Genomic DNA, 27,865 nt, shown 5'->3' with positions numbered 1-27,865 from the left:
TTCAAGACCAGCTTGGGCTACATAGTGAAATCCTGTTTGCCTAGCATGAGTGGGGCTCTGGGTTCTATCCCAGCACAGTTGGTGAAGACACGTACCTGTCTGCCTGAGAGTGTGTGGCAAAATAATCAGGTCCCAGGCTGATGTTTGTGAAAGGCTGCTACATGGCAAGCATTCATACCGTGCCCTGTGGGGCTTAGTTGTGTATTTTTATCCAATGCACACAACAAGTGAGTGCAATTTGTAACTGTCTTAGTCCCATTTCACAGATGAGGCAACTAAGACCTGCTTGCTCAAGATCACACAGTCCCTAAGTGACTAAGCTCAGACCTGAAGCAGGTATGGCTGACTCCGACATCTATGCACTTGCTTCTCCCTCTGTTTTAGGAGCTGAAATAATCTTCTTGGATAGTCCATTTCTTTCTTACCCGTTATTAAAATCTTGTGCAGAGCATGTCAGTATGAGAAGGCTGCGCCCGATACTCTATTAGCTCACGCTCTCTGTTAGTTGGTTAGTCAGACATTCTACACGAATTAAATGGAAAGCATTGTAATGCACGTGGAAGCATGTAAGAGGCATACACCCCCTCTTGAGTCATCAGGGAAGATTAAATTAGGTTCATCCTGCACTCTGGGTTTAGTATGCTTTGTTATACATGAGTTATCCTAGACTTCACAGAGTGAGCATCGTGGCTCTTAGATTCTTTCACATTCAGGATATGTGAAGCCAGGGAGCACAGTTAGTGTCCCATCAGAAACCTGGATGCATGCTAAACTGGAACACCCACTGAGCATGTCTGGTGAGCTCATCCCTGCACACAGGGAGTCATGAAGCATGAGAAGGAACAGCGTTCTGCACCGAGGATCTGGATCTATTGCAGTAAACTGCCTAAACTTAGGAAAGGGCATATAGCCTCTGCCATCTCTAAATGTTGGAGTGGTTTCTGTAGGGAGGGAAATCTCTGAGTATGATGTCCACTGACTCCTGAAAGTGGGCAGGCTGTGACAGTCTGAACCCTGAGTCAGGTCATGTGCAGACTAAACAGTGCTTCTGTAACCAGCAACGCTCTCCAGCAAGCATGTGGAGAGGGCTGTGAGGAGCACACACAATGCCAGGAGGTGTGATCTGGTTCAGGTCCCATTGCCAAAGCCTTATTCTGCATTCTTCTGGCTCCTTCAGAGTGGAAGAGTGCAGTGGCAGAACAGGCTCAATGGGAAAAGAGCAGGGACCTTTCAAGGGAGACGGGAAAGCATCTCATCCTGCTTGGGTGGCTTGATAAAGTTGTTAAGACTCGGGAAACCATGACCTGTGCAAGGATGGACCTGCTGCTGTGTCCCTCTGCAATTTACACATGGAACTCCTAACCCCCAAATGTGACGGCATGGAGAGCTGGGGGCTTTGGGTGGGTAGAGTCCTGGTGAATGGTCTCCATAAGAAAAGACATGTGAGCTTGCTCCCTCTCTATGTCACATAATAGGATGTCCATTTGCAGACCAGACCTAGATCTGCCAGCACCCTATTCTATGATCTTGAACTTGAACTTTCCAGGCTCAAGAGCCATAAGCAATAAGTACTTGTTATTTTAGTCACCCAGTCTATGGTATTCTTGTTATTACAGCCCAAACAAAGCCAAGTACACCTTACTATATATAATTGTATTCCTATATGAAAGTAGCAACCCCCCCACTTTTTATACCATAGACTAACTTACTTAATTATCAAAGATTAAAACGCAGAAGGATGCTTTGAATTTTCTCCTGCAGCGTTAGGATACTAGAGAACACTAGAGAACAAGGTTTTGACATGCTTGTGGCCAGGGAGACATGAGTCAGAGTTCTCACCTCATCCCAGGAGTCTCCTCACTCACACTCAGACTAGGGATTCTGGGCTTTTCCTATGATCCCAGGAAAGCACATCATCCTAGATCTCCAAGGATTCCATGAAAGGAATTTCTGCCTCTGCACAGTTAGGGGTGTTTCAGATGGATATGGGGGAGGGTAGCTGTGATGGTTTGGATATGCTTGGCCCAGGGAGTGGCACTATTAGAAGATGTGGCCCTGTTGGAGTAGGTGTGTCACTGTGGGCGTGGGCTTTAAGACCCTCATTCTAGCTGCCTGGAAGCTAGTATTCTGCTAGCTGCCTTCAGATGAAGATGTAGAACTCTTAGCAACTCCTGCATCATGCCTGCCTGGATGTTGCCATGTTCACACCTTGATGATAATGGACTGAACCTCTGAACCTGTAAGCCAGCCCCAATTAAATGTTGTCCTTATAAGAGTTGCTTTGGTCATGGTGTCTGTTCCCAGCAGTAAAACCCTAACTAAGACAGTAGTGATGGCAATCAGCTTATTGTTTTGTTCTATCTGATTCTCTATTTTCATACCCTGAGACTTCCCGATGGGCCCTAGGGTAAGCACAGTCACAGCTAGGTTCAAATACCAGGATTGTTTATTATTATTTTGTGAGACAGACTCTTGCTGCATAGCTCTGGCGTCCCTGGTATTCGCTATGCAGCCCACATTGGCCTTGAATGTACAGCATATTCTCCTGCAGAGCCCAACTTTACTAGTTGGATGTACTTGAAAAACCTATTTTCAACCCTTGGTTTCTCCTAAGAAGATGGTACTTGAAGTTTAACAGGTAAGATTTGCAAAGTAGTAAGCAAGACACTCAGCCTCTGGAGGAACTAGGGGGAATCATTAATCTTACTTCAGCTGATGAAGACTAAGAAAGTACAGTGTCTTGCTCAGCCCTCTCCCCTGAGAAACTATGGCCACAGTGGCGATTCCCTCAATATGGACAAGTTCAATACATGAGGTCTAATTTCATACGACATAGTGTGTATCCCTCAAGGGGATAGGACAGAAAACAGAGCTGGAAGCAGCTGACAGAACATGCCTTCAAATGCAGATTTTGTTCCACATTCAAACCATCACAGAAGTAAGTACTGCCCAGGGTATGTGGGCAGCCCTCACCCTGGAGAGGAGGCTAGGACAGAGGTGCCTGGTCACCCCCTTGCACAGTGCCATCCCTGCTGCTCTCTTGGTAGGAGCTTGTCCTTTTTAGCTACCCCATAAGCCTCCTTCCTCCCCCCAAGATCTCCCTGTGCCAAGCACCTCCTAGCAGCTCAAAGAAAACAGACTTTCGGGTATATGGAGACTGTTCAGCAGGCCTTCCCAGTCTTAGGCAGAGGGGAAACACTTTGGAATTATTTTACCACACTAGGGTTAAACAAAATGCCACACACTCCCCCAACCCACTTGGTGCACTTAGGAGGTCTCTGGTGCCAATCCTATGTCATATAGATGGGAAGTTTACGCTGCAGTAGAACCAGCATGAAGACTTCCATTCCACCTCCTAAGTGAACAAGCTCCCCACCCCATCCCCAAATCCACCACACGCATGCAGCAGGAAATGCACACATGCAGAACAGGACATGCACACACACACACAAACACTCGAAGGGCACCCCTCTGACCTGCTGGCTCAGCAGGAGGCTGGGCCCTATTGAGAAAATGTGGGAATAGGGGAGCCTGGGCATTTTCTGACGTTCAGCAAAGAAAAAACAGGAATGCAGTGTGACTTGGGACATTTGCCACTCTCACATCAAACCGTCTTCACTCACTGCTTACTGACTCAGGTTACGACAGCTGTCTGATAGGAGACTAACTAGATACCATGTAGCCCATGTGAAATCCGATTTGTTTAAACTTAGATCAAGAAATAAACTAGCGCAGGTTACAGTTTCTGAAAAAGCAAATGGCACTTTTCTTTAGGTTTCATTTTATGTATTATCCTATGTATGTATATACATGTATGATGTGCTAGCACAAGCTCATGGTGAGTGTGTGGGAGGTCAGAGGGCAACTTCTGGGGGGTCAGTTTTGAACTTAGGTCATCAGGGTTATGCAGCAGGGGCCTTCACCCACTAGGTTATCATGATGGCCTACCCATAAGACTTTAAGAAAAAAAAAAAAAGCTGAGTCTGGTCTGGGGTGGGGCAGCATTCTTAAGTATCACTAGTAGGTAACTTCTAAAACAAAACAGAACCAAACAAAAACAACCTTGGGGAAAATGTACCCAATGTAGCAGTCGCTACTGCACCAGTTGTGATGGCTCAGGCCTGTGATTCCAGCACTTCTGACTTGGGAGCACCGGTGTCAGGAGTGTAAGGCCAATGTATAGGAGACTCCAGCCCCACAAGTGCAAAACAACCCAAACAAACCTAACACTGACCATCTGCACCTCCATCTCTCACCAGATGGTGGGCACCGCTAGCCACTCCAAACAATGACTTCTATTTTATGGCTAACCCAATTTGTAAGTACGTTGCATCTCCGCTCTCTAGTATCACACTTACTGTTTTCAGAGATCCCAAGAGGAATTAAAACCCATCCTTACTTTCTGTTTGTGTCATGGGTTCTCCAGTGGGCGCCAGCAGTCCACAAGCAAACATGAACCTCTGACTGGGGCTGGAGAGCTAGCTAACTGGAACTCAGCTCCCTAAAATTACTGCAGGGCAGTGTCTACAGGATGTATAACATGCTTTATCACCCTTGACAGGAACATGCTTCATGGGACAGATCCTCCCAGTTGCAGGTTCAGATCCCTTGCTAGAGCTTGGGCAAAGCACTGACTTGCCTGCCTGTTACTTCCTGATGCTTAGCTGTGGGGCTGGAGCTCCATCCAGCCTCTGAGTTTCTTCCTGGTGTTCTCTGTCCATGGGTTGGTGGACCCAAAGGAGTTGCTGGAGAAAGCTAAAGAAACCATGATCCTTTCTCTCTGGAGCCATGAGCTAAGGGCTTTGGAAAAGTCAAAAGGAACAGAACCTCCCAGCTCTGAGAGATCATGCCCGCTCTGTAACGCTTGGAATGTTAGATGACAGACTGGATTTCTGGAGGAACCAAAGCCACATCTAACCCAAACCCCTTTCTTTATAGACAGTTGTAAGCCGCCATGTGGTTGCTGGGAATTGAACTCAGGACCTCTGGAAGAGCAGCCAATGCTCTTAACCTCTGAGCCATCTCTCCAGCCTCCAAACCCCTTTCTTTATAATCGGCACTTATTTGACACACAGACACACAATAGTGTACTGCTTCTTGATAAGAGTATTTTTGTTTTTGTTTTTCAGACAGCCTCACTATGTATCCCTGGCTGGCTTTGAACTCTCCATGTACACCACAGTGACATCAAAATCACAACAGACCAGCCTTCTTTTGCCTCCCGACTGTTGGGGCTAAAGGTGTGTATTAATACACCCACATCTTCCACCTTGTCACTCTTTCATGCTGCCCAGTAGATTTTCTGTGACCACCATAAGAAATGACTACAAACCCAGTTTCTTGAAACATTTTGGTGACCACAAATCCAAAATTAGCAGTTCTGTCCCCCACTGAGGTTTAGCTTGTCCATATTCCTCTCGAAGACTCCAGCAGAGAATCTGTCACTCTCTTCTTCAAGGTGCTAGGACCCTTGTTTTGTGACCACATCTCGCCTGGCTTCTCAGTCTCCCTATCACATCCTCCTGCTAGGTTATTCTCTTGTAAAGCCACGTGTGACACTTCAGAGCTCAAGCTGACAATGCAGGCTCCTCTGCCTGTCTTAAGATCTCTCATTAATCACACCTGCAAAGACTTTGTTCTAAAACAGGAAGAGTTCCAGGATGAGGACTGTCTGTCTGTGGGAACCATTATTAGCCATGACAGCTGGTGAGACAACACCATCTCCATTTAGAATAGGAGATCCAGAGTCCATGTGGAGACAAGCAGGTGCAGGTATAATCATAAAAGCCTTGATGGGGGAAGCCATGCTGTGGAGCCCAGGGACACCAGGGAGGGGAGGTGACTGTGCCCTTGTGAGGCTTTTTGATAGTTTTATCACCTGGGCTAGGGGCTAGTTGGTGTCAATGCCCTAGCTCAGTTGAAATGTGTTGACACGCAGTTGGCTGGAGAGGCTTGGACCCTCTGGACCTAATGGGGATGTGGCGGAAGAGCTGGATGGAGGTCCTATAATCACGCTCATGGCTGAGACGGAAGCAGTGCGTAGCTAGTGATGAGCGTGCTAACAAAAGGAAACGCCAACAGTTTCTAAAAGCTGGACTATTGGGAAGTGATGAAAAGAGCGAATGATCTGTGCTGACATCTGTGTCATTTTCAAGACAGGTCTATGATACTGTAGAACTCAGGGAAGAGAAATTTAAAGTATCCGTTCATATATTTGCTTTGATGACATCCTCCTGTGTTGTGAGGGAGGTGTACTCAGACTCCAGAGCACAGGCTGTTCAGAAGAGAAGACGCTTGCTGGCAGGTCCCCTAGTGAGCTGCTGTTTCTCACAATTTCCTCAGTTACTTTCAGGCAGCTGCATGTTCTCTGCAGGGGCTCTCAGCTCTTTGCTTGTCTGCATCATTCTTGAATCCACTGTGCCTTGTCTTGTCCCTCTACCTCTCAGGAGATGAGAACATCAAGGCAAAGCAGGTGGGGGTAAGGTAGAGACCCGGATGCAAGCAGTGGCACTGGCCATCCGGGGCCAGTCAGGAGCCCAGGCTCTGTGACCACCTGGCCTAGGCTTGAAGCACTGTTGTCCTGTAATCTGGCTCTGTGAGGGTCTGGTCAGCCTGACTTTCCATTGCTTCTGTGTTTGGTAGTGATGGAAAGACTCATACTGTCATGTGAATACATAGAAGAAAAGTACCAGGGAAAGTGTACCATGTGATCCCAGGGGTTATTTCTGAGTTGTGTGATACCTCGAACCTATGTTCTTTCATTTATGCACAAGTGATGCACCAGAAAATTAAAACCAACAGTGCTGATTTAAGGGGGAGAAGCAAGGCAGAGCATGCAATTGGTGGTGTGAATCTTGCTTTGGGGGGCCTCAAGACAAAAGAAGCAAGTAGCACAGAGAATAGTTTTGACCCAGCGACCTTTTCCTAATAGCATGAACTACTGTTTCCAAGCCCAGCTTGTCACAGACATGGATGCATTCATCAATACCATAAAACAGGCACTGCCGACATCCCTGGTGTATCATTGAGTAAATCAAGGCACAAGAGAAGGAGGGAATGTGTTGAAGGCCACACATCCAGAATTTGCCTCTCAGCTGGATATCCTAAAGCAGTGTTTCTCAACCTGTAGGTCACAACAGCGTATGCATATCAGATCCCCTGCATATCAGATACTTATATTACAACTCATAACAGTAGCAAAATTACAGTTATGAAGTAGCAATGAAAATTTTATGGTTGGGCATCATCACAACATGAGGAACTGTATTAAAGGGTTGCAGCATTAGGGAGGTTGAGAACCACTGTCCTAAAGCTTGCTGTTTGGGTACTACACCTCTCCCAAGTATCAACCTAGCTCGGGGATAGAGGTATACCCTCAGGTCATTTCTTCACTACCAGTAGGAGCCAGGGACCCTCATTCAAGGTTGATTCACTCTGAGAAGAATTTGTCCCTGATACACATATCAACTGGGAAGCACCTGGCCGGATGGCTGAAGAGGCCACAGTTGTACACACTGTGGAAAGTAGGTCCTGCTGGTGGAGACAGAATGGGATCAATTGTCTCATTCGATGAAAGCTTCACTGGCTCATTGTGGGCAAGTGGTAGTACCGGAGTTGGGGACTCTGTCTCCAGCCCAGCCACTTATCAGACATGAAGTGCCATGTCTTCTCTTGGGATTTGGTTTCACTGTTTTTGAGCCAGCCTGGCATAGCCGAGGATGACCTGCAACTTCTGATTCCTTTCCTTCCACCTCTGGAGTGCTGATTTCAGGTATGAGTCGTCACATCTGGTACATGAAAGGCTGGGGACGAACCCCGGCAGGCTAGGCAAGCTTTCCATCAGTTGAGCTATATCCCTAATCCCTTCGTTTTGCTGGGCCTCATGTTCTCCGAGTCCCTTAGTTCTTCAAATAAAGAACGTCCAGGAGCAGATGCCACCCTGCAGCATTAAAAACAGATTCCCACTCTGTGGAGAAAGGACGGAGTTTCGCCCACATCCCTTCTCAGGCTAACTCTGGTATTTCTGTTCCCCTCGAAATAACCTTTGAAAGGACACCTGCAAACTGCAGCGCTGGCCCTTTTGTGGAGAGAGGACGCCCTGCGGGCATCACCATTGGCATTTGAGAAAGGACTTGCTGTGAGCTTGCCTACAGCAGATTTAAAGCAGGCTCCTGGGAAGAGCAAATGCCAAGAGAAGACCAAGAGCACCTGTCTGATCAAGAACATCCTGCACCCTGGGACTCCATGCCTCCAGAGCCCCTTGCCCTGGCAGTGGTGACTCACTAGGCAGCTTCTTCTGGCTTTTTGGTGGTCACTGATGTGGCTCATCAAGTGACCTTCAGAGCTGGGCTTGGATGCTTTGTCCAAGCACCAGGGAGGAAGCTGACTTTTAAAAATATACTTTATCTTTAACCGATGCAGAGTCATTGTATGTATTTATGGGATACAGAGTGACATTCCATTCAGCGCATACAGATCGCAGCGATGCCTGACATATCCATGACCTCAGACATTTACGTATTGAGGACATTCAAAATCCTCCCTACTGTTACTCTGAAACAACGAATTGCTGTCAATCACAGCTATCCTGCCGTGTTATAGAGCGCTAGAAGTTACTCCTTCTGTTTAGCTGCACTTTTCCTACTTTACCTCCATTTCCTACTCTCCCCGGGCTCATGGGACCACTGCCTTCTTTTCTTTGAAATTAACTTTTTAGTTCCCGCAAAGATGCAAGCGTATAGGTACGTCTCTCTGAGGTCCATGATAGCCAGGCACTAAAAGGCAAGGGCATGAAGGTATGTGTGTGTGTGTGCATGTGCGTATGTGTGTGTATGTGTATATGTGTGTATATGTGTGTATGTGTGTATGTGTGTGTATGTATGTGTGTATATGTGTGTGTGTGTGTGTGTGTGTATGTATGTATTACATAAAATCCAAATCTAGGTGAAGCATTTACTATGTAGTTGTGAGGGCTGGGCTTAGCTCTCTAGCATCCATGTAAATGCTGGGCAAACATGGCCTGCATGCGATCCCAGTACACAGGAGGCTGAGGCAGGATCCCCAGGGCAAGCCAGCTAGTTTAGATCAGTGAAATCAGTGAGCTCTAGGTGCAGGTAAGGGGTAAGAAACTGTGCTTCAATAGATTAGGTGGATAGTGATTAAGGAAGTCATCTGATATCCATTATCAGCTTCTGGCATCCACATGGACACACACATATTCACATGCATGCACGCGCTTGCTCGCGCGCACGAGCGGGCACACACACACACACACACATACACACACTTCAGAGCTCATCCCACCCTCTTTTCAGATGTGTTCAGGCTCTTGTACAGACGATGGTGAGATATTCTTGTAATGTTGAAGAGACCAGGAAGAGATTTGGGATAAACAGAAAGAGTCAGGAATCCTCAAAGAAAAGGCAGACGGGATCCCATCTGCCCCAAGAACACTAGCCAGCTTCCATTTCTCACGTCAGTTTCAGGTGACTGACTGGCAAGCAGCTGCTCATATGTCTGTGCTGAGAACTCCACGACTGAGTGTGAGCCCAACCAGAAGAGCTCTGTTGAAATTCCTAGAATGCTGTGACAAATTGTCACAAACATGGCAGCTTAAAAGTGACAGAAAGCCCTCTCGAACAGTTCTGTAGACAGGAAGCCTGAAATCAGCAGGCCTGCAGGACTGTTCCTCGTCCCCTCATCCCCCGATTCTCATGGTCATTGGCTTATGGATCCACTGCTCCCACTCCTGCCTCTGCATCCACATGGCCTTCTCTTGTGAGTCTCCATGGGTTCAAACCTTCTCCTTTCTCTTAGAAAGATTCCAGCCAATAGATCTGATCGGTGATGATTTTATCTCGAAACCCTTAACTAATGACTACCCACGAAGACTCTCCTTCTAAACAAGGCCTGTTCTAAAGTTGAGGAGCCGCCACTCAACCCAGTTCTAGGGATATAATGGTTGAGCAATCTTGGCAAGAGTACAGGTGTTCGAAACGTTGGTACCCATGTTTTCCCCATGATGTGTTCAAAGCTTTATAGATGAAGGAACTGGGATCCAGACAATAAAAGAATCTTGCCCAGAACCATAACGTAGAGGCAATGCAGGAAATGAGAAGTAGGATATAGAGATAGGGGAAGAGTTACAGGGGAGAAGGGGAGTAGGAGAGGACGGGGAGGAGTTTGCAGCTTGCTGTGGAACCGAAGGGCATCTTTGCATTGGAAACCACTATCCACAGATGAAGGTGGAATAAGAAAATGATCACTAGTCAGCCTGCGAGATGGCTCAGCAGTAAACCCCTTACCTCAAAGAGCCTCAGGACCTGAGTTCAAGCCCCAGAACCCACATAAAAAATGCCAGGCATGGGGGTGTGCATTTGCATTTTCAGAGCTTGCAAAGCTCACTGGCCAGCCAGCCTTAGTGGAATTCCAGGCTGATGAGAAACTTTGTCTCAAACAGAAAGTACACAGCTCTTGAGAAATGACACTTAAGGCTGTCTTCTGATCTCTACATAAGTATAACATGTACATGTACCTAAACACACACACACACACACACACACACACACACACACACACAGAGTGTGTGTGGGGGGAACAAGCCTACTACAGAGAAAATATAGAAGCACCAAAAGAATATGTTATGAGAGAGACAGAGAGAAAGAGAGAGAGAGGGAGGGGGGAGAGAGAAGGGAGAGTGGAACAAGCCTACTACAGAGAAAATACAGAAGCACCAAAAAGAATATGCTATCCTGGGTATCAACCTGCAGAATACTGCCCATTTTTGGCTGAAGGAACCACAAAGCTCTTTTCACTGGCAAAAGCCGACTCAGACTGGTCCCTGAAAGCATTGTGCGTAGATGCCTGCTGGTTGCCATGGTGAATGATGCTGATCTGAAGAATGAATAATGTGAGCATTGGGGGCGACAGTGGGATTACTCAGTGGTGCTAGAGAGACATCAAGGAGAGCCTGGTGCGGAGGAGGGAGAAGCACATCATCCCGGATCTGGTCCACTCTGTCTCAGAGGGGAGAAATCAAGACCAGATATACTGCGAGCATCAGGTAAGAGACATGGATGGCTGTCTTGGAAATAAAAATGGCTTTTCCTTTCACACTCTGCTGGGAGAGGGGCCAGGCTGCGGGAACTGGAAAACTAAAAAAAACAGGAAGAGTTTAAAAACAGAAGACAGGGAGAAAAATAAATTCAGGGAGATGGATATGTCTCCTGAAACTGAAGATGCTGTGGAAGCATCCTCAGTAGAAGATCCTAAAAATGTCTGCTGCAGGGAACCCAGGCGATAAGATAGCCAGCAGCAGAGGGGAGGCAAGCAGAAGGGAAGGCATGTGTGTAAGAACAGGAATCCCAATTACCCTGATGGGAGGGTTTAACAGAGCATGGTGCCTTGGTATTACAGGGTATGAATTCTACCCCCTCTATGGTGGTTGGGAGTGTGTTTGTTGGGTGTTTAGGTCCCTGGGTGGGGAGGTGGGCATGCATCTTGAGATCCGAGGGTAAATCAGTTTCCTTCCAACAGCCATCCCTGGAAGGGTCTGCACACATGTCTCATCTTTTGCATTTCCCATTTACTGGGTGGAAATTCCCAGCCACATGGAAAGGAGCAATCTGCTTTCTCAAGCATTTCACTGTCTTGAGAGATGAAAACCAAGGATTGAAAAATTACTTCACACTGTTACAGTTTTTCCCTGGCTCACCTACCCTAACAAAGCAAGCATAAAACCAGAAATCAGTTTGGCTTAATATTCACTTTGGGCTAAAAGTGCCCATTTGTGCCATTTCCATCTACTGTGGCATCTGCACTTCTGGCTGGGGACGCAGGATGGAGAACAAGGCAGAGGGAGGCCTGGATATATAGAGCCTGACTACCCTTGTCTAGATTGTTCATCTGGGGACATTCAGGAGAGCTTTCTTTCTCTCTCAGACAGAAAGAAAACCAAAAACCTTGATGCTCTCTCTCTTAGCAAAGCTGAAAGGCTTATAGTCTAAACAGGGCTCATCTACCATACAGCCAACCAGGGTACCTCATTAGCAATAATTATTAATAATAACTAATTGATAATACTAATAATCTATTACTAAACGCAGTGGCTTTGCATTGAAACACAGTAGCTAAGTAAGTAAGTCCTCTCTCTTCCCGTGAGCTGATATTCCAGGCCGCTCATTTAGAGGACAGGAATGGAGTCTGTTATTGTGTGAGAAGCCGTCTAACACAGCCTGGATCCAGCAACTGCCGACTTGCTGTGGTTCTCAAGCTGTGAGTCACAACCCCTTTGGGGGTCAAACAACCACTGGAAAATACAAATATTTACATTACAATCCATAATGGTAGCAAAATTATATTATGAGGTAGCAACAAAAAAAAATAATGTTTTGGTTGGAGGGTCACCACAACATGAGGAACTGTATTAAAGGGTTGCAGCATTAGCAAGGTTGAGAACCAATGGGTTAGACAGTCACAAAAGTCATAGTGCTATTGTTACTTCTAGAAGTTATGAGACAATTAGAAGTTAAGCTATCCTGGGAGCTGATGCCTTTGACCTGGGAAACTAATTTCTTGTACCTTGGGTTTTGACAAAACAAACACTAACAGAAGCTTTGAGGTGAACTGCTACTGTGGAGGGTGGGCGCCAGAGTGAACATAACTCAGAGTAAAAAAAAAAAAAAAAAAAAAAAAAAGCCACTGGGCAGAATGTTCTAGGTAACAGTTCTCAGCTTTCACAGCAGATGCAGGTCAGGACCAAGCTGAGAAGCGTAAGGTAGGCCCTCTAAGATTCCAGAGCTCTTCTCTTCACCCTGTGTTTGTAAGGGCTGTGTCAGTAATGGATTTCAGCCGGGATGGGCTGTGGCCTGGACCACGCGGGTGCATCTTGAGCCTGAGGGCTCCAAGCTTTGTCATGAGGCAGTCCTCATTCCTACCTGTATTCCGCCACTGGCTTGCTAGCTTACCCTTTGGGCCTCCATTTTCTTTTGTCTATATAATGAAGTCATCAGTATCTGTGGCCATCTCATGCGCTCAGCCTGCAGCAGCTAGGATTGTATCAAATTTTGATGTAGGAGGATGTCACTCTTCTTTGTGATTTGGTTCCAGAACCGGGATGAACATTGAGGTTGGGAACGTGTCTTATACAGGAGCCATCATCTCCTGGTCCTCCTCGGAGCCCTGCTTGGAGGACTATTACCGTATTATGTACAGGCCCAACTGGAACAGCATCTTCTCTGGCTATCTGCGCTATAGCTTCCATCACGAGGAGAAGGTGCCTCGAACCATCACCTCCGTGACATTGGAACACCTTGCTCCTTCCACTCTCTACTTCCTCTGCATCAGCTGCAAGAAGGCTGCTTTCCCATACAGTCACTACTGTACCATGTTCCACACCCTGGATAAGAGTCCGCTGGCTGCTGGGGGCTCCCTGGTGGACCCCCAAATTTCTCTTTGGGTGCTGATGGCCATCCTGCTGGCCTGCTTCACTGCTGTGCTGGCTTTCATTTGCCTCCAGTTCTGGTGCATCCGTTGTCACGAACCTCGGTGGTCTTACAGAGCTGGCCACATGGAGGAAGCCAATGGGTTGGTAAGATGGCCCGAAGAGATCCCAGCTCTTGGTCAGAGGGAAGAAGACCTGCAGGGGTTCCCCCTGGAGGAACTGCCACGCAAGAACTCTGGGGCCAGAGCTGAAGCTGAACCAGAAGCTGAAGCCAGCCAAGGTGTCTTAGATGTGGTGGTCTTAGCTAGAGAGGTTGGTGACCAACCAGCCATACTGCCTCACTATAGGGAGTGAGCAACAGTAAGGAGATGCCCCGTTTCTCAAGGCTTAAAATGCTCTCCTGTAGTGGGTCCTGTATGAAAATTTGTCTATAGACCTCCTGCTTCTGTCCTCTCATATGTCACTGCTGTATAGATGCCACATGACAACGGTCTCCAAGCTGGACAACACAGACCCTCAAGGTATGTCAGAGGCAAACAAGGCATTGTTTCAGTATTGTTCATTTGGAGGTCTAGTAAAGAACTGAGGACCCCATTTCAGTATTAAAATCAACCACGGCTGTGTAAGGGACAGTAAACGTAGCTAGACCTGAATCTGAAGGCCCTGTTTCTAACTTTCAGGCAATCACACACCATACCCTGCACCTCCAGATTCATTAAAAAAAAAAAAAAAAAAAAAAAAAAAAAAAAGCCACAAACTGGCTTCTCACTACGTATCACTAACAATCAAGACATTTTATTTAAATAGATCACAGCTTTAAAACCTAGGCCCTTAGAAGACAGCTTTGTATCAACCCAGAAACAAAAACCCAGGCCCCTGATGTAAATAGAAGGGAACGGAAGAAAGAATAAAAACACCATGCAAGAGAATATTAAGTTTGATGACTATCTGCCAGCCAATGACTTTGGGCTTAAGACCTGCTCTCTTGTGTTTGATATAAAGGGAGGCCAGGCAGTGCTGAAGAGACGAGCATAACATAAATGTCTTTCCTTTATGTAACATGAGGTTCGAAAGAGAACTGGGAAGGGAAGCGTGATGTTTAGCTTGTGACCCATGTCTCTGAGCCTCTTGATGTCTGCAAGTCCTCCCCACTCCTCCCTCCTTCCCTTTTTTCTTCTGTGTATGGGAGTACAGTCTCATAACACAGTCTTGGCTGACTGAAATTTGCCACAAAGACCAGACTGTCCTTGAACTCAGTGCAGTCCTGCTGCCTCAGTCCCTTCAGTGCTAGGACAGGCGAATGCTACTACACTGGATGACAAGCTTCTCTAGGTTTGAGAGAATTACCTTAAACAGTTTGACTTCTCTGGAGCAGAACCCCCCACCCCCACCCCATGTCATCTCCAGCATCATCCGCATACCTGGTAGGTGCCCCAGCCAAAGCTTCTCTGGGTTGATCACACTTGTAAAGCTTTCCTGACCTCACACCATCATAGTCACCTCAGCTTATCTCTACTTAGTTTGAAAATAGGATCAAGGCTGTTTTTGTGGTTTTTTTTTTTTTTTTTTTTTTTTTTTTTTTTTTTCAGCAAGAAAATTACTGGCCTCTTTTTTTTGGGGGGGGAAGACATGCTTCTTTATTCCTTCCACATGAACCCCTAATTGTAAGGATTAAATTGTACATACTGAGACCTTAGTGAGACTTGGTGGAAACTATTCCCTACACCACTGTGGAAATGAGAGTATGGGTGGGTGTAGGTTATGTCTCTCTATCTCTGATGGACACCAAGCATGTACACTCTAACCCATGTCTGGCCTACAAGGGGTATATATTAAATGCCATTGAATGAATAGGCAGAAGGACTGACGACTTAGAATGGATCCAGTGGGGACAATTACTCAGAATGAAGAGGTGCACATGTAGGGGGAAAAAAAGCCACATGAGGTAGAGGAGACCTTCCTCTCCGAGATAGTTCCAGACACCTACAGGCCTTCAAGCTCTGTCTACAAAGCTCTTGTACTCACAGAGTCCAGAATTCCAGAACCAGTAGACAATGTCATGAGAAATCAACCAAGAAATGGGAGACACTGGGAAGCCACAAGGAGCCCCCTCATGTACCCGTTTACCCACCAACCTCAGCACGGTATTCACCCTTCACCTCAACTCCTGCCCAGCTCCCTCCGGCCAGAGGTTTCTATGCCATCCCTGCTAGCTCTGACCCAATAAAGATGGATGCACTTGCAGTGGTTTCTGCCTGACTCTCAATGTTCCTCTTGAATGACATACCCTGTGGCTTTGCTGATTCTGGGAATACCTCTGCATTTGTGTTTTCTCACACTGTCTGTCACAGGTGAGCTGAAACAGGACTATTTACCTTGGATCCGTAGAGGTAATAAGGCTGGACATTGGCGGGTTTATCCCGTTGTGGTTCTTGGGTGAAGGGGATGGCGGTTCGGACAAAACTAGAAAAAAAAAAAAAAAGAGAGAGACAGGGCAACAATTAACTGAGTCCTATGACATTCTCCAAGGGACAGACAACAGCAGGAGCCCCACCCACTGACACCTGCAGCAGGTCCTAAAAGGCTGCCTACAGAGGAGCCGGACTCTTCTGATTCCTCTTCCCCTTTGATTACTGCAAGCTTTCCCAATCTTCCCAAAAATGGGGAAACTTGGGGCCCAGGAGGCACAAAGTCAGGGTGTGCTGGGTCTGACGATGGCTTTCTCTGGGGCTTCATATGTCACCGCAAATTTAGTTTAGAAGCTGAGTTATAAAACTCTTTCTGTAAAGGGCCAGGCAGAAAACCCTTCAGCTTTACAAGCGAGATGTCTCTGTCATAAGGACTCAGCTCTGCCCTTGGGCATGAAAACATCATAGATGACAGCACCCTGGTGAACATGGCTGAGTTCCAGTAGAATTGTGGATTTTAAATCATCCTCACGTCGTGACTATTGCTCTTTGGGTTTCCCCCTGACTACCCACTAAAGATGGGAATGCTGGGCTGGGGAGGCCATGGGAGCATGGGGACCACAGCTGGGATCCCTAGGTCCCATGTAACAGTGCTCAGTGGCTGCAGCTGCTCCCCTAGAATTGCAACCTCAGAAAGTGGAAGATGGACTCAGAGACTCCCCCAGAGAAATCCGGCTCGGCAACCTAGCTGAACGGCAAGCTCTGGGATTGATTGAGAGAGCCTGTCTCAATGAAGGGGGACGGGGATGATTCCAGTCATTAACTTAGGGCTTCCATGTGGGTGTCCTCATGCACATGCATGCACACTCACATACTTGTAAGCCCACACATATTCAAACATACATACATGCATACAACAACATACACACAATGGGGGCCACAGGATTCCTCCCCAAAGAGATGGCACCATTGCCAGTATATGAGCTGTTCATAGCCAGTCTCAGGTCATGCACTGGTGTCACGGCTGGTGACAAGATAGGGTATACAGTTTGTGGCCAGGCTATAGTTTATAGCCCTGACTCAAAATGTGCTATAAAGTCGAGTCTTTATAAAGCTGAGCGTGTCTCACTCAATGCACAGATTCAGGCACATCTGTGTATATGGTCTTCTTGCTTCTTTCCATTCATCCAGTCTGGATTTAGTTTGCACCACCCTGACCCAGGCTCCAGGGGCTCAAAGACTTCACCTGCACACACATCCACCCATCCTTCTGTTCTTGCTTGGTTTGTGAATACAGGTGATACGGCTCTGTGTGAGGAAAGGATTAAGTCTTATCTGTACTTCAGAGCCTGCCCAAGGGCTTTGTGCTCCTTCCAGGAAGCAAGTTCCACTTGGCAAAACTCCTGTTTTGCACACACATGTTCAGATATGTGTATGTTCTTACAAATGGACAGTGTGATCAAAGCACCATCCTTCATCAAACTCTCTCAGGCCCTGTGAACCCATGGTGACCATACTATGGCCTAGGGAGCCTATGGTCTGTCCCTACGTTATCTTCACAGCTGCGGTGGGGGTCCCTGCATGCATTACAGCCAGCAGGGAATGATCCAGGTCAGGTGAGAATGAAACATAGGTTCAGCTTAACTTCAGTTACCTGGCACTGGGTCAATACTTCTGAACTCTGACACCAAGGGGCATATATATATATATATATATATATATATATATATATTTATATATATATACATTTAAACACAGTAAGACTTTGGGGAAAAGTTTCCTTGTGACAATTATCACAACAAAGCTTTAGGCACGGCTACATCAAAACTCCTTTGCAAAGAACATCTCTTTAGCAAAGCGCCTGTGACCTTTCCTACAAGAATGGGTTCTATTGATGGAGGAACAGCACTAAAGATAAGACCCTAGGAAGGAAGGGTTTGTACTACGTATAACAGCAGACTCTTTTGCAAAGTACATGGGATCTTTTCCACGAGGATGGGTTCTACTGACTGAGCAACAGTGCTCAGGATTCTGGGGGATTTGGTGAGGGCTGACTTTACAGAACAGCAGAGCATACCAAGTATTAACATAGCCATTCCCAGCCTTCTAGATGGAAAACAGGCGTCAACTTCTTATATCGAAGTAACAAGCCTGCGTGTTTAGTAATTCTGGCTCTTCTAGTGCTTATCTGTGAGGCCGTCCTCTACAGGCTGCCTTTACCCTTCATCCACTTCTAACTCCCGTAGTGTTACCTTCATCCCCAGCTTCTCAGTTAGGTAGAAGGTTTGCCCATAATAGACTTCTGCTGTTTGCCTTACTTATTCCTGCTGATCCTTTATAACTCATCTCCTGCATCACTTTCTCAAAGGAGACAGCCTTCTCTGAGGTTTGTATCTAGACCGGGTCAATTGAGTTAGAAGGCCCCAAGCAGCTGCATGGTAGGAGGTTGTTCACCATGGCATTGCTACCTCCAGCACAGAGCCTACACCCAGGAGTAGCTCCAGATAAACACTTGTCTGAAGCAAACAGAACTGCTAGGCCCATTTTGTAGGCAAATGGCCAACGCCTCTTTCTTGCCCTGCTTGGTACCCAGCGTACAGGGATTCCCTTACCGGTTTGTGGATCCATTATAGCAGTAGTTGGGAAGGAAGTCAAAGTTCAACTCCCAGAAGACATGCAGGGTGATGCGGCCATAGGGGGCAGACACGTTATGATTGGCTTCTCGGAACATGGCGTCGAAGCTGTCTAGCGTCATGTGCTTACAGAGGAGTCGGTGTGTGAGCCGGTTAATCTCCAGTAGCCACTCTAGCTCCTGACAGAGAGAACCCAAAGTTGCTAAAGAGTTTCAGGTAACACATCCATCCATCCATCCATCCATCCATCCATCCATCCATCCACACACACATACTGAACACTCCCTACATCTAGAGGACACCCCTCTCAGGCAACCTTTGACCTCTTATATGAGGACTACTAGGACCCCCTTCAGTGGCGTGAGGCCATTTTCTTTTCTTCTCATAGTCTTGGGTTTCAATTCTCGTTGCTCTGCAGCTTGTCAATCATTATTAGCCCAAAGAATCACAATTGAAATAGGGAGCTCAAGACACAAGAGAGGGATGAGAGGCTACATGCAACCAGGCAAGCCCCATTTGCAGCCCTTTGGGTAGAAAGCATGTTTGTATCTTTCTGATATCTTAATTGGTGAGGGAAAAGCCTGTCCCTCAGTGTCCTAAGTAATACTGTGACTGCATCTTGGTAGAGGTTATTTTTCTGACCTATAGAACGTGTCAAATAAACAGAAGCTACCACCTAGCTAGGGTAAACTCACCAGCTGAAGTATGACATTTCCAGATTTTGGCAACGTTGTATAGTTTAACTCAATTAGGACATTCTAATATCGTGTGCACACATGCATGCGTGTGCATGTTATTTAAATGTTCATCAAAGCCCTGTGAGGTATTACTGCAGTTCTTACACATGTGACACTGAGGCTTTGTGAAGAACTTATCTTCAGATCCAAGAACGAGGCCCTGAGGTAACATTCTTAACCATGATCAAATTACTGCTGGAATTTTTAAAAGAGGTGTGTCTGTCTGTGTACATCTGTGTGTGTGTGACTGTGTGTATGTATGTTTGTGTAGAATAATTCCTCTTTTGGACTGCAGGTCTCAAGTCACTGAGGTACCTGTAGTCTGTACTCCACCCCAGTGACCAGGAACTGTCACTGTGTCCTGTGTGTGGCAGAGGCTCTGATCATTTGTACTCCCACCTTGAGGCAGGGGGTGAGCTTGGAGTGCAGGTCGGCACAGAGCAGGATGCTGTGTTTGCTGGGAAATAAAGTGATAATGAAACTCTTCTGGTTGGGGTTCACTTCTTGTTGCTCTGCAACTTGTCAATCATTATTATCCAAAAGAATCACAATCTAAATAGGAAGAAAAAAACCCTCAAGTTCTGGGACATCTGAGGCTACTCTGGCCATGCTTTGGTAAGGCCAGCTTTACACAATGATGCCACTCTTCCTGTTACAGAGGGGAGAATGACAAGATCAGAAGGCCAATAACATGCCCAAGGTCACACAAGGACAAGTGCTTAGGATGGCATTCTGGGTCTTTGAATTCCAAATCATGAGTCCTTGGTCTCTTTGATACAGCTGCCTGGAGAAACGCAAGAGGCTGGAGGTCCTTTGAAAGGGGAATATGATATACATTTTACATTTATATTATATATATTTATATCTTTTTATATTTTCAAACCATATCAGCATAATAGGGGCCAGCTTTCCCAGGGAGCTCAGTAGGTCACTAGGCACAAAAAGTTGGCTCATCAGCCACAAGTTCCCCCTCCCCCACCTGACAAGCCCACTTTGGTGGGGTCAAGGCCTCAGCTCACTCTTCCAACATCGCAGCTTGGGTACTCTGAAACTCAGACTGCACGGCTGTAAGCTGGAGTGAGGGTTATAACTGCCAATGCTAACAGCAACCGGACCAGACAGGCCATAGATGGGGAAACTAGATGGCGTGCAACAGGGAGTCTTAGAGGATGGATTATCGTGGTGGGCAGGGGACCCTATCATATAGTACTGGGCCTGGTGCTTTGACACTTATTCTGACTGTTGCCATGCTATAGTGGGCTAGGGATGACAGACCCTAGATGTTCTTAAAGAATGCTAAAACCTGGATTTCAACCACAGAGTGGCAGCCAGAAGAACTGTCACAGTCTCTGTACCGAGGAGTGAATGAAGAGCAGAGATAAAGGCTCAGCTCTCTGCTTCTGTCTCTTAGGGCACGGCTGGCTCTGCTGCATCACTGTTCCCACCTGCTGAGGACAGGTAATATGGTAGATGAACACTAACGGTAACTGCTAGTGAGTTCACTTCTAAGATCACTGAGCCCCTCAGCATGCTGTGGTATCCTGTTTGGGGGAAGATACTGAGAGCTGGGGAACGAGGTCTGTCCTCTGGTTCTACGATTTTAAGTTCCATGAACTTGTGTTAGTGATACAAGGGTGGACAAACGGAGCCAGTACTCAACTCTGCTGACGTGGGAACTGAGGCACAAAAGCAAAACGGGAAAATAAGACAGCCAGGTGTACAATTTCAAAGAACGAGTGGCCAGAGAGTGGGGAAGGAGGAGAAGGAGGGGCTAGCCGCACCAGAGCGACCACAGCTCTGAGAGGTCAGGGAGACTCCAGCAGGCATCTGGGAATTTAACACAGCAGGCAGGGGCTGGTGGGGTTGCCAGTCAGGTGGGTCTGTGGGGCTCTGGGGATGACTAAGAGAGTTGGACCTGTTGACATGAGTCGTAGTCAGCCTGGCCATTGCTGCCATCTGGTGCTGTCCCAGCTCCTGGAATCTTACTAGAAAGCTTCCAAATGTTGCATGTTGACTCAGGACTTTGAGTACACCAGGAGCCAAACAGCCCACAGGCTGCTAGTCTTCGAGACTCCCTGCTCAGCACACTTGCACAGTGAGGTGACCGGGTCACACACACACACACACACACACACACACACACACACACACACACAAACACACACACACACTCCAACAGTGACTCCAACATTTTAGAACAGTTTTGAAGGTGGAGGGGAAAGGCACATTCCTGTTTGTTTCTGTCATTGCCAGGAGACAGAGGCTGCTCAGTCAAGGCCCACAGGAACCATGCCTACGCAGAGAGCGTCTCCCCAGGGGGTCTTTCCTAGGCTTCCCAGGGAGAGGATGTCCTGGGTGAGGATTAGCGTCTCATCTGATTAAACAAGGGCTTACATAAGACTTTTCACTTTGTTCTAGCCAAGAGAACACTCAGTGTCTTCCAGGGAGTGGGAAGAGGCCAGGGACACCTGCCCCCCACCCTCACTCCAGACATGCTCATCAGCAGAAAGCCAGAATACACAGATTAAAAAAAGAGAAGAAACTCAAACTCCCACCCCTTGGGAGATAAGCACTGAGGACATTTTAACACATACAAAACTGTATTTCCCAAGACAGAGGCAGCCCAGTGATTTCAGGAATGTGAGCTATTCTACAGTTTCTTTTAAGTGATGCCAGACGCAGGTGAGTGATTGGGTCACATCCTGCTAACAGATGCCATAGATACCCACCCCAGGAGAACACTACAGCCCTACAATCCTTTTTCTCTCCCTCCTTTTCTTTCTTTCTCTCTCTCTTTCTTTCTTTCTTTCTTTCTTTCTTTCTTTCTTTCTTTCTTTCTTTCTCTCAAAAAAGCTATTACTTATTAAGTGTTTATCAACTACAAAGACCAATTCCAAATTCTTTCCAGATAAGTTCCTACCGCCTCCTTCACTGAAGTGGACTCTGTCTCCTTCACTTTGGAGGTAGGAAACAGGCTTGGTGAAGATATATAACTTGCCCAAGATGACAGAGCTGGTAACGGCCAGGGACAGGACTGGGAGGACGAGTCTGCGGGACTCTGGTGTCCTACTTCAATGCACTTTATGCCACCTCTTGGAAAGAAGACTGACAGGGAGAAACTCCAGCTGCTGTTTTCTAGAAGCTGTGAGCTTATTCCTGACTGGACAACCGAACTGGCTGAAAACTCTACGGGGGCGTGGTACAAAATGAAGATACCGGGTGGTGTTCAAAACCATTCAGCATTTCAAGATGGACACAAAGCAGAACAAACAACCCACTGCAGAGCTCTTCTGAGCCCTGAACTCCCACATGCCCTTCAAGTGACCTTGTGATACTTTCTTTAGCCTGCTGACCTACTTGGTATCTCCTAAGGACACGGCCCAACCTGGGGGATGGTCAGCTCTGATCTTAGGGGGACTTTCCACTCTTGGCTGCCAGTTTGTTAAGAAATGGTAAAAATCGGTCCCTTTCCATTCAAGACATTTTGTCCCAGCTACTTTGGTCAAGTGTAAATGAAATCCCCTGCTTCTCCTGAACTGGGCCAGAAGAGCTAACAACTATTTCCAACTAGGCATCTGTCTAAGAGCAGAAAGCCTACAGGCCCCCTCATTTCTTACCACAATGGAGGTCAGATCTTCACTCTCAAAGCGGCTGATTGCCTGGTCCAAGGATTTGTACATGGCAGCAGAAATCCGCTGGGTGATGAGTCTGTTCAAGTCAATTGATCTACCCAACAGCTGAATGGCAGAAGTGGTGAAAAAGTTACTTAATATCGACACAGATATCTGACAACTAAATATGATACACTGGTAGGAAACTGTACTAAAATTATAGATAGCGTTACTGGGGCAAGGGATGCCTGTGCGTAGAACGTAGATAGCATCACAGAATCTCTTGGCAATGGTAATTCTATCTAACCTTTTATCTTTAGCATATAACATGTATATATGGTATATGTGTGATGGGCATGCATGCTTGTGGGAGAAAGAGAAAAATGAACTCAATACAGCAAAACACTCATCACCATGAGTCTGGCTAGCCTGGAGATAGCTATACATTATACTATTGGAAGGTGTTTCATATATGGTTCCCAACCTGTGGGTCACAACCCCCTTGAGTTTCCATCTCAGGTATTTACATTATGATTCATAACAGTAGCAAAACTGCAGTTATAAAATAACAACAAATAATTTTATGATGGGGGGGTGGGTCATGCTAACATGAGGAACTGCGCTAAAGGGTCTCGGCATTAGGAAAGTTGAGAACCACTGATTTAGATAAAACCCACTGAGGTAAAATACAACTCATTCAGGCTGTGGGAGGAGGCTTGGGGCAAGCTCTGACCTCTGGTAAATGCTTCTGTTGACACCCTAGATTCAGCCTTGAAATTCATTCTTCCTGTTTACAGTCCCCAGGGAGCAGTAGCCACCTTAGCGGTGGCCTACTTTATGCCTTAATGGGAGTGATTTTAAAAGCAAGCCTATGAAGGGCTTATTAAAGGGTAGAAAAATATAGCTTAAGGTAATTTCCACTGGGATCCACTTGGGGATTACTGCAGATGCTATGAAGACAACAATAGCCATTTATTGAGTACCTGCTGTGTGCACTATGCTTTGCTAGGCGCTATGTGATTACTCTTAGGTATTGTTTATCTTAGGATAAATTTCCTACTAACCAATTAAGGTCCCCTAAGGGGATCCTGTGGCTAATTCTGGCTGCACTGCAACTTCTGAAGCTCCTCCACTGAGCCTTGTTTTTTTCTCTCTTGTGACTAGATACTGGCAATGGCTGTCCAGAGAGTTCAATATAGATTCTTTCCGGTTGATTCTCAACATTCTCTTGGCCACAGCTCTGTTCCTTCACAGAGCCCAAGGACCACACAACAATCACACAGATATAACGGCACACAGAGTATTCTGCTAACCAGCCACCTGCAGGGAGGGGTCAGGGTCTGTGATGCCCACTATGCCTTTCTAGCTTAGATTAGCATTTTAAAATCAGGATACATGTTCTTGTCCACAGCGGTATTTTCCCAACATCTGGGGTCAAATGCTAAGGAAAACCGCTGGGTAAAAACAAACCAGTTTTTGTTGAGGCTTGCTATAGACTGTAATGTTAAATTCTATACCCAAAGGTCTAGGCCTATGAACGACCTCTCATGTTTACAAGCATTTGTTGTGTAAACCTTGTTCCTATATTAAAACTACTAGTTAAACAAAACTGGCTATAGCCAATTACTGGAGGGATTAGAAGAAGGTGGGTTTGGAGTGACCTAGTTGAGGGAAGAGAATCATGAGAGGGAGAAGGGAGGAGGGAGGGAAGCTTCCATGGGTTTGGTGAGTCATGAAAACATGGCCCTGAGGCCTGGCCAATTGGAGTTAAGAATAGCCCAAATAAAACATAGTAAGTAATAACTCAGGGTTATCGATAGAAAAGTAGATTCTAATCGCATAGATAGTAGGCATCTGCCCAGCTCTTGTGCTCTTTAAGGCTTACTGTAAATAATAAAAGTTGTGTGTCTTTTATCTGGGAACTGAATGTTCAAGGTGGGATAGACACCCTGGATTGGGATTAAAGATGTCTACAATACAGTTTCTACCCCAGGTATAGCTTAAAGCACTTCATTTAAAGGGGTTTCAACTCTTCTCCTTTACTTCAGGGGTGGGTCTACCTGTCTGTGTGTGATAATGTTGGTGAGGAAAAGGTGACCTCAGGTGGGTAGGCCACGGTGCTGCTCAGTGCTTTTCAGGCCAACTGCAGAGAAGCCAGGAAGTCTACAACTTGTACCAAAGGGTGCTCAGTGCTGCCTGAGATTCTGAGGCCCTTATGCCTGGTACAGACACTTCAGGCACAGACGTAAGACCACACTATCTCCACAGAGTCTGTTCCCCCCACTCCTCCCCATCGTGGCTTTCTCCCACCATACCTGGACATGTCTCTGCTTTAGTAGTGTCTCGTAGCGGTTAGATGGCGGGTATGGAATGATCACTCCATAGTTCTTACATTCAGCTCTAAAACGTTTATCCAGCAGGACACTGGAAGAGAGAAGTGTGATAGGGGTGCATTAAACATGGTGGCAAATGGCTTCTCAATAGCCAAGCCACTTCTACGCCAGGCCACGGGGTCCACCTGGGACACATGATTTTAAGTCTCTCAAACGGAACTGAGGCTTAGACATAGTTTCCCAAATTTCTTTCAGGCCACAGAAGCTCAATATGTGAAACAGAATTTCTAAGTTAAAGATGGGCAACCCAGGGTGGATACTGTTTTCTTAATTTATAATGAAAACAACTGAGTGTATCCTTAGTATTTCCCAGTGAAAATTGTAGGTACTGAGGTTACCAAGGGGTTACTCCTTCTTGTCCTCATGGTACAGACTTTCCAATGAAGAGAGACTGATAAATGTGAACAGTCAAGGGAAAAAATGGTTTGCAGCAATAGGAAACATGTACATAGTTTTTATCATCCACCAGGCAACACATACACATGCATACATACATGTACATACACACATACACATACACAGAGACATATATATATATATATATATATATCACACAGGTGCAAATACATATAGATTCATGCATATGAACATACACACATGCCCATAAGGGCATACATATACAATTGTTTTTAATGTCACAACAGTCCTTGGGTACTATTTTTATCCTTCACATTAAGACATAGGTATCAGGCCGGGCAATGGAGGTGTATGCCTTTAATCCCAGCATTTGGGAGGCAGAGGTAGGCAGATTTCTAAGTTCGAGGCCATCCTGGTTTACAGACTGAGTTCCAGGACAGCCAGGGCTACACAGAGAAACGCTGTCTTGAAAAAAAAAAAAAAGACATAGGTATCCCCAGGACTTGAAAACAATAACCTAGAGTTATTTGGAGTTAGGGATTATGGAAAGTATTTGCATGTGGTTTCTTTGGACAGAGGCTAAATGAGAATGGTAAGGCCGAGGTAAGATTATCCCACACACAGTAAGTGTGACCTGTTTGACCAAAGGGAAGGTAGTCAGGGCAAAGAAAGAAGAGTTTGCAAAAACAGGTTTATCATATTAGTCTACAGGCCAGATCTTGTGAGACACAGAACCCTTGTAGAGAGTTGGGATGTCTAGATGGACTGGAAGCCATTTAAAGGTTTGAAGTGGGACAGAGACATTTAAACTGGCACAGTCCAAAGCTGCAGCCACCAAACATGTCGCCTACTGAATGCCTCAAAGGAGGCATCCCAAACCGAGATCCACCGCTATGTGCATACTAGGTTTAGGAAACCTAGAAGAAAGCAAAGATGTATCTCTTTAATAGTATTTACACTGATTCCATGCTAATATTTTAGTGGCTTCAGTTTGTTGAATGAAAAAAAAAATATATAATTAAAGTGTCAGCTGTTTCTTTCCCTCACTAAAATATGGCTGTTAAAAACGGAGGGTGGCACAGGTGGCTCCCACTGTGGCAGCGTTTCACCTCAGATGTATCTGCCAGGGTTACTCTCCCTTCTAGTGCTTTCTTTCTCTGAACTCCCCAGCTTCTCTCAATTTCCATCCTTTTGAAGAGTGTCCACCTTGCAGGGAAAGTCGTTGAGGGCTATTTTTCAAATGGGGATGTGTGTGTGTGTGTGTGTGTGTGTGTGTGTGTGTGTGTTGAGACAGGGTCTCTTTGTGTAGCCTAATTCTCCTGAAACTAGCTCTGTAGACCAGATGGGCTTCAAACTCACAAGCCCACTTCTACCTACCAAGTGCTGGGATTAAAGGTGTGTACAGCTAACCTAGCTGGAGATATATATTTTTAAAGATGAATTTTCACCTCCCTCTTTGTGTGTGTGTGTGTGTGTGTGTGTGTGTGTGTGTAGTCCAGAATGGGGCAACCAATCCCCTGGCATTACAGGTGGTTGTGAGCTATCTGATGTGGCTATTGGGAATTGAACTCAGGTCCCCTGGAAGACCATCAAGATCGCTTAATCACTGAATCATCCTTCTAGCTCCTAAGATGAGGAGATTTTATAAATCAAGTATAGAGAGTCCCCAGGATGTGACATGCCAAAGTTTTGTTTGTTTACACAGAAAGTAACAGCATATTCAGGAAGCGACTACTTAGTCGCTTCGTGTGCACTTAGCGATGAGTGTACCTTTGTGCGTTCTGTTTATCAGTTAGGATTCATCCTTTTTAGTGAGTGAAGATCCCACGCCTGTGGCATTCCATGTGCAGTGCATGCCAACTTCTATTTGAAATGTGTCAAGTTTGTTAAAGCCAAATGAAGCCAATCACTTCCATGGGGGTGGGGAGAAGCACCTGAGGAGGGGAATCACCCTTGGGATGGCTGATTGGCACTCTTCAACTTCCAGCAAGAACCCCAATACTTTTACACAAACATATTTTAATAATCACTGCAGGTTATTAAAACCCAGTAATTCACTGAGGATGGAGGGAGGGAGTGGGGTTTAAATCAGTATCTTTCAGTAAATACTGATAAGTCTATTCCCCTGACACGTCTCCAACTCAACACACCTTAAATACACTCTCCATAGGTTTATATTTTTAAAAGTGAGGTTTAAAAGTAAAAATCAAACCAAGCCACCCCTGTGTTTCTGAAACCATTTTGTGATGGTGGGTGCTGCCTCAGGATGCCAGGTGACACAGCTC

The 27,865-nt window shown here is 46.1% G+C and overlaps 2 protein-coding genes across 7 annotated transcripts in view; one reads left to right on the top strand and one right to left on the bottom strand.

Moving 5' to 3' along the window:
• The window catches only part of Cyfip2 (cytoplasmic FMR1 interacting protein 2), a 117,527-nt gene that overhangs the window by 30,860 nt on the left and 58,802 nt on the right, over positions 1–27,865 (bottom strand). For all 6 annotated transcript variants that reach the window (XM_034504569.2, XM_034504571.2, XM_076937002.1 and 3 more), the window contains 4 exons: positions 25,146–25,254; positions 22,837–22,956; positions 18,462–18,661; positions 15,817–15,904 (listed from right to left, as the gene is read on the bottom strand). In XM_034504569.2, the coding sequence (XP_034360460.1) occupies positions 15,817–15,904; positions 18,462–18,661; positions 22,837–22,956; positions 25,146–25,254 (517 nt within the window). The remainder of the gene's footprint in view (positions 1–15,816; positions 15,905–18,461; positions 18,662–22,836; positions 22,957–25,145; positions 25,255–27,865) is intronic.
• Positions 10,957–14,190, top strand: Fndc9 (fibronectin type III domain containing 9). The gene is made up of 2 exons (XM_034504573.2): positions 10,957–11,062; positions 13,108–14,190. Exon 2 carries the CDS (start codon positions 13,115–13,117, stop codon positions 13,793–13,795), a length of 681 nt encoding a protein of 226 aa, XP_034360464.1. The 5' UTR covers positions 10,957–11,062; positions 13,108–13,114; the 3' UTR covers positions 13,796–14,190.

This window comes from Arvicanthis niloticus, chromosome 6 (genome assembly GCF_011762505.2).
Source record: "Arvicanthis niloticus isolate mArvNil1 chromosome 6, mArvNil1.pat.X, whole genome shotgun sequence".
Classification (NCBI taxonomy): domain Eukaryota; kingdom Metazoa; phylum Chordata; class Mammalia; order Rodentia; family Muridae; genus Arvicanthis; species Arvicanthis niloticus.
This window is presented reverse-complemented; position numbering and strand designations above follow the sequence as displayed.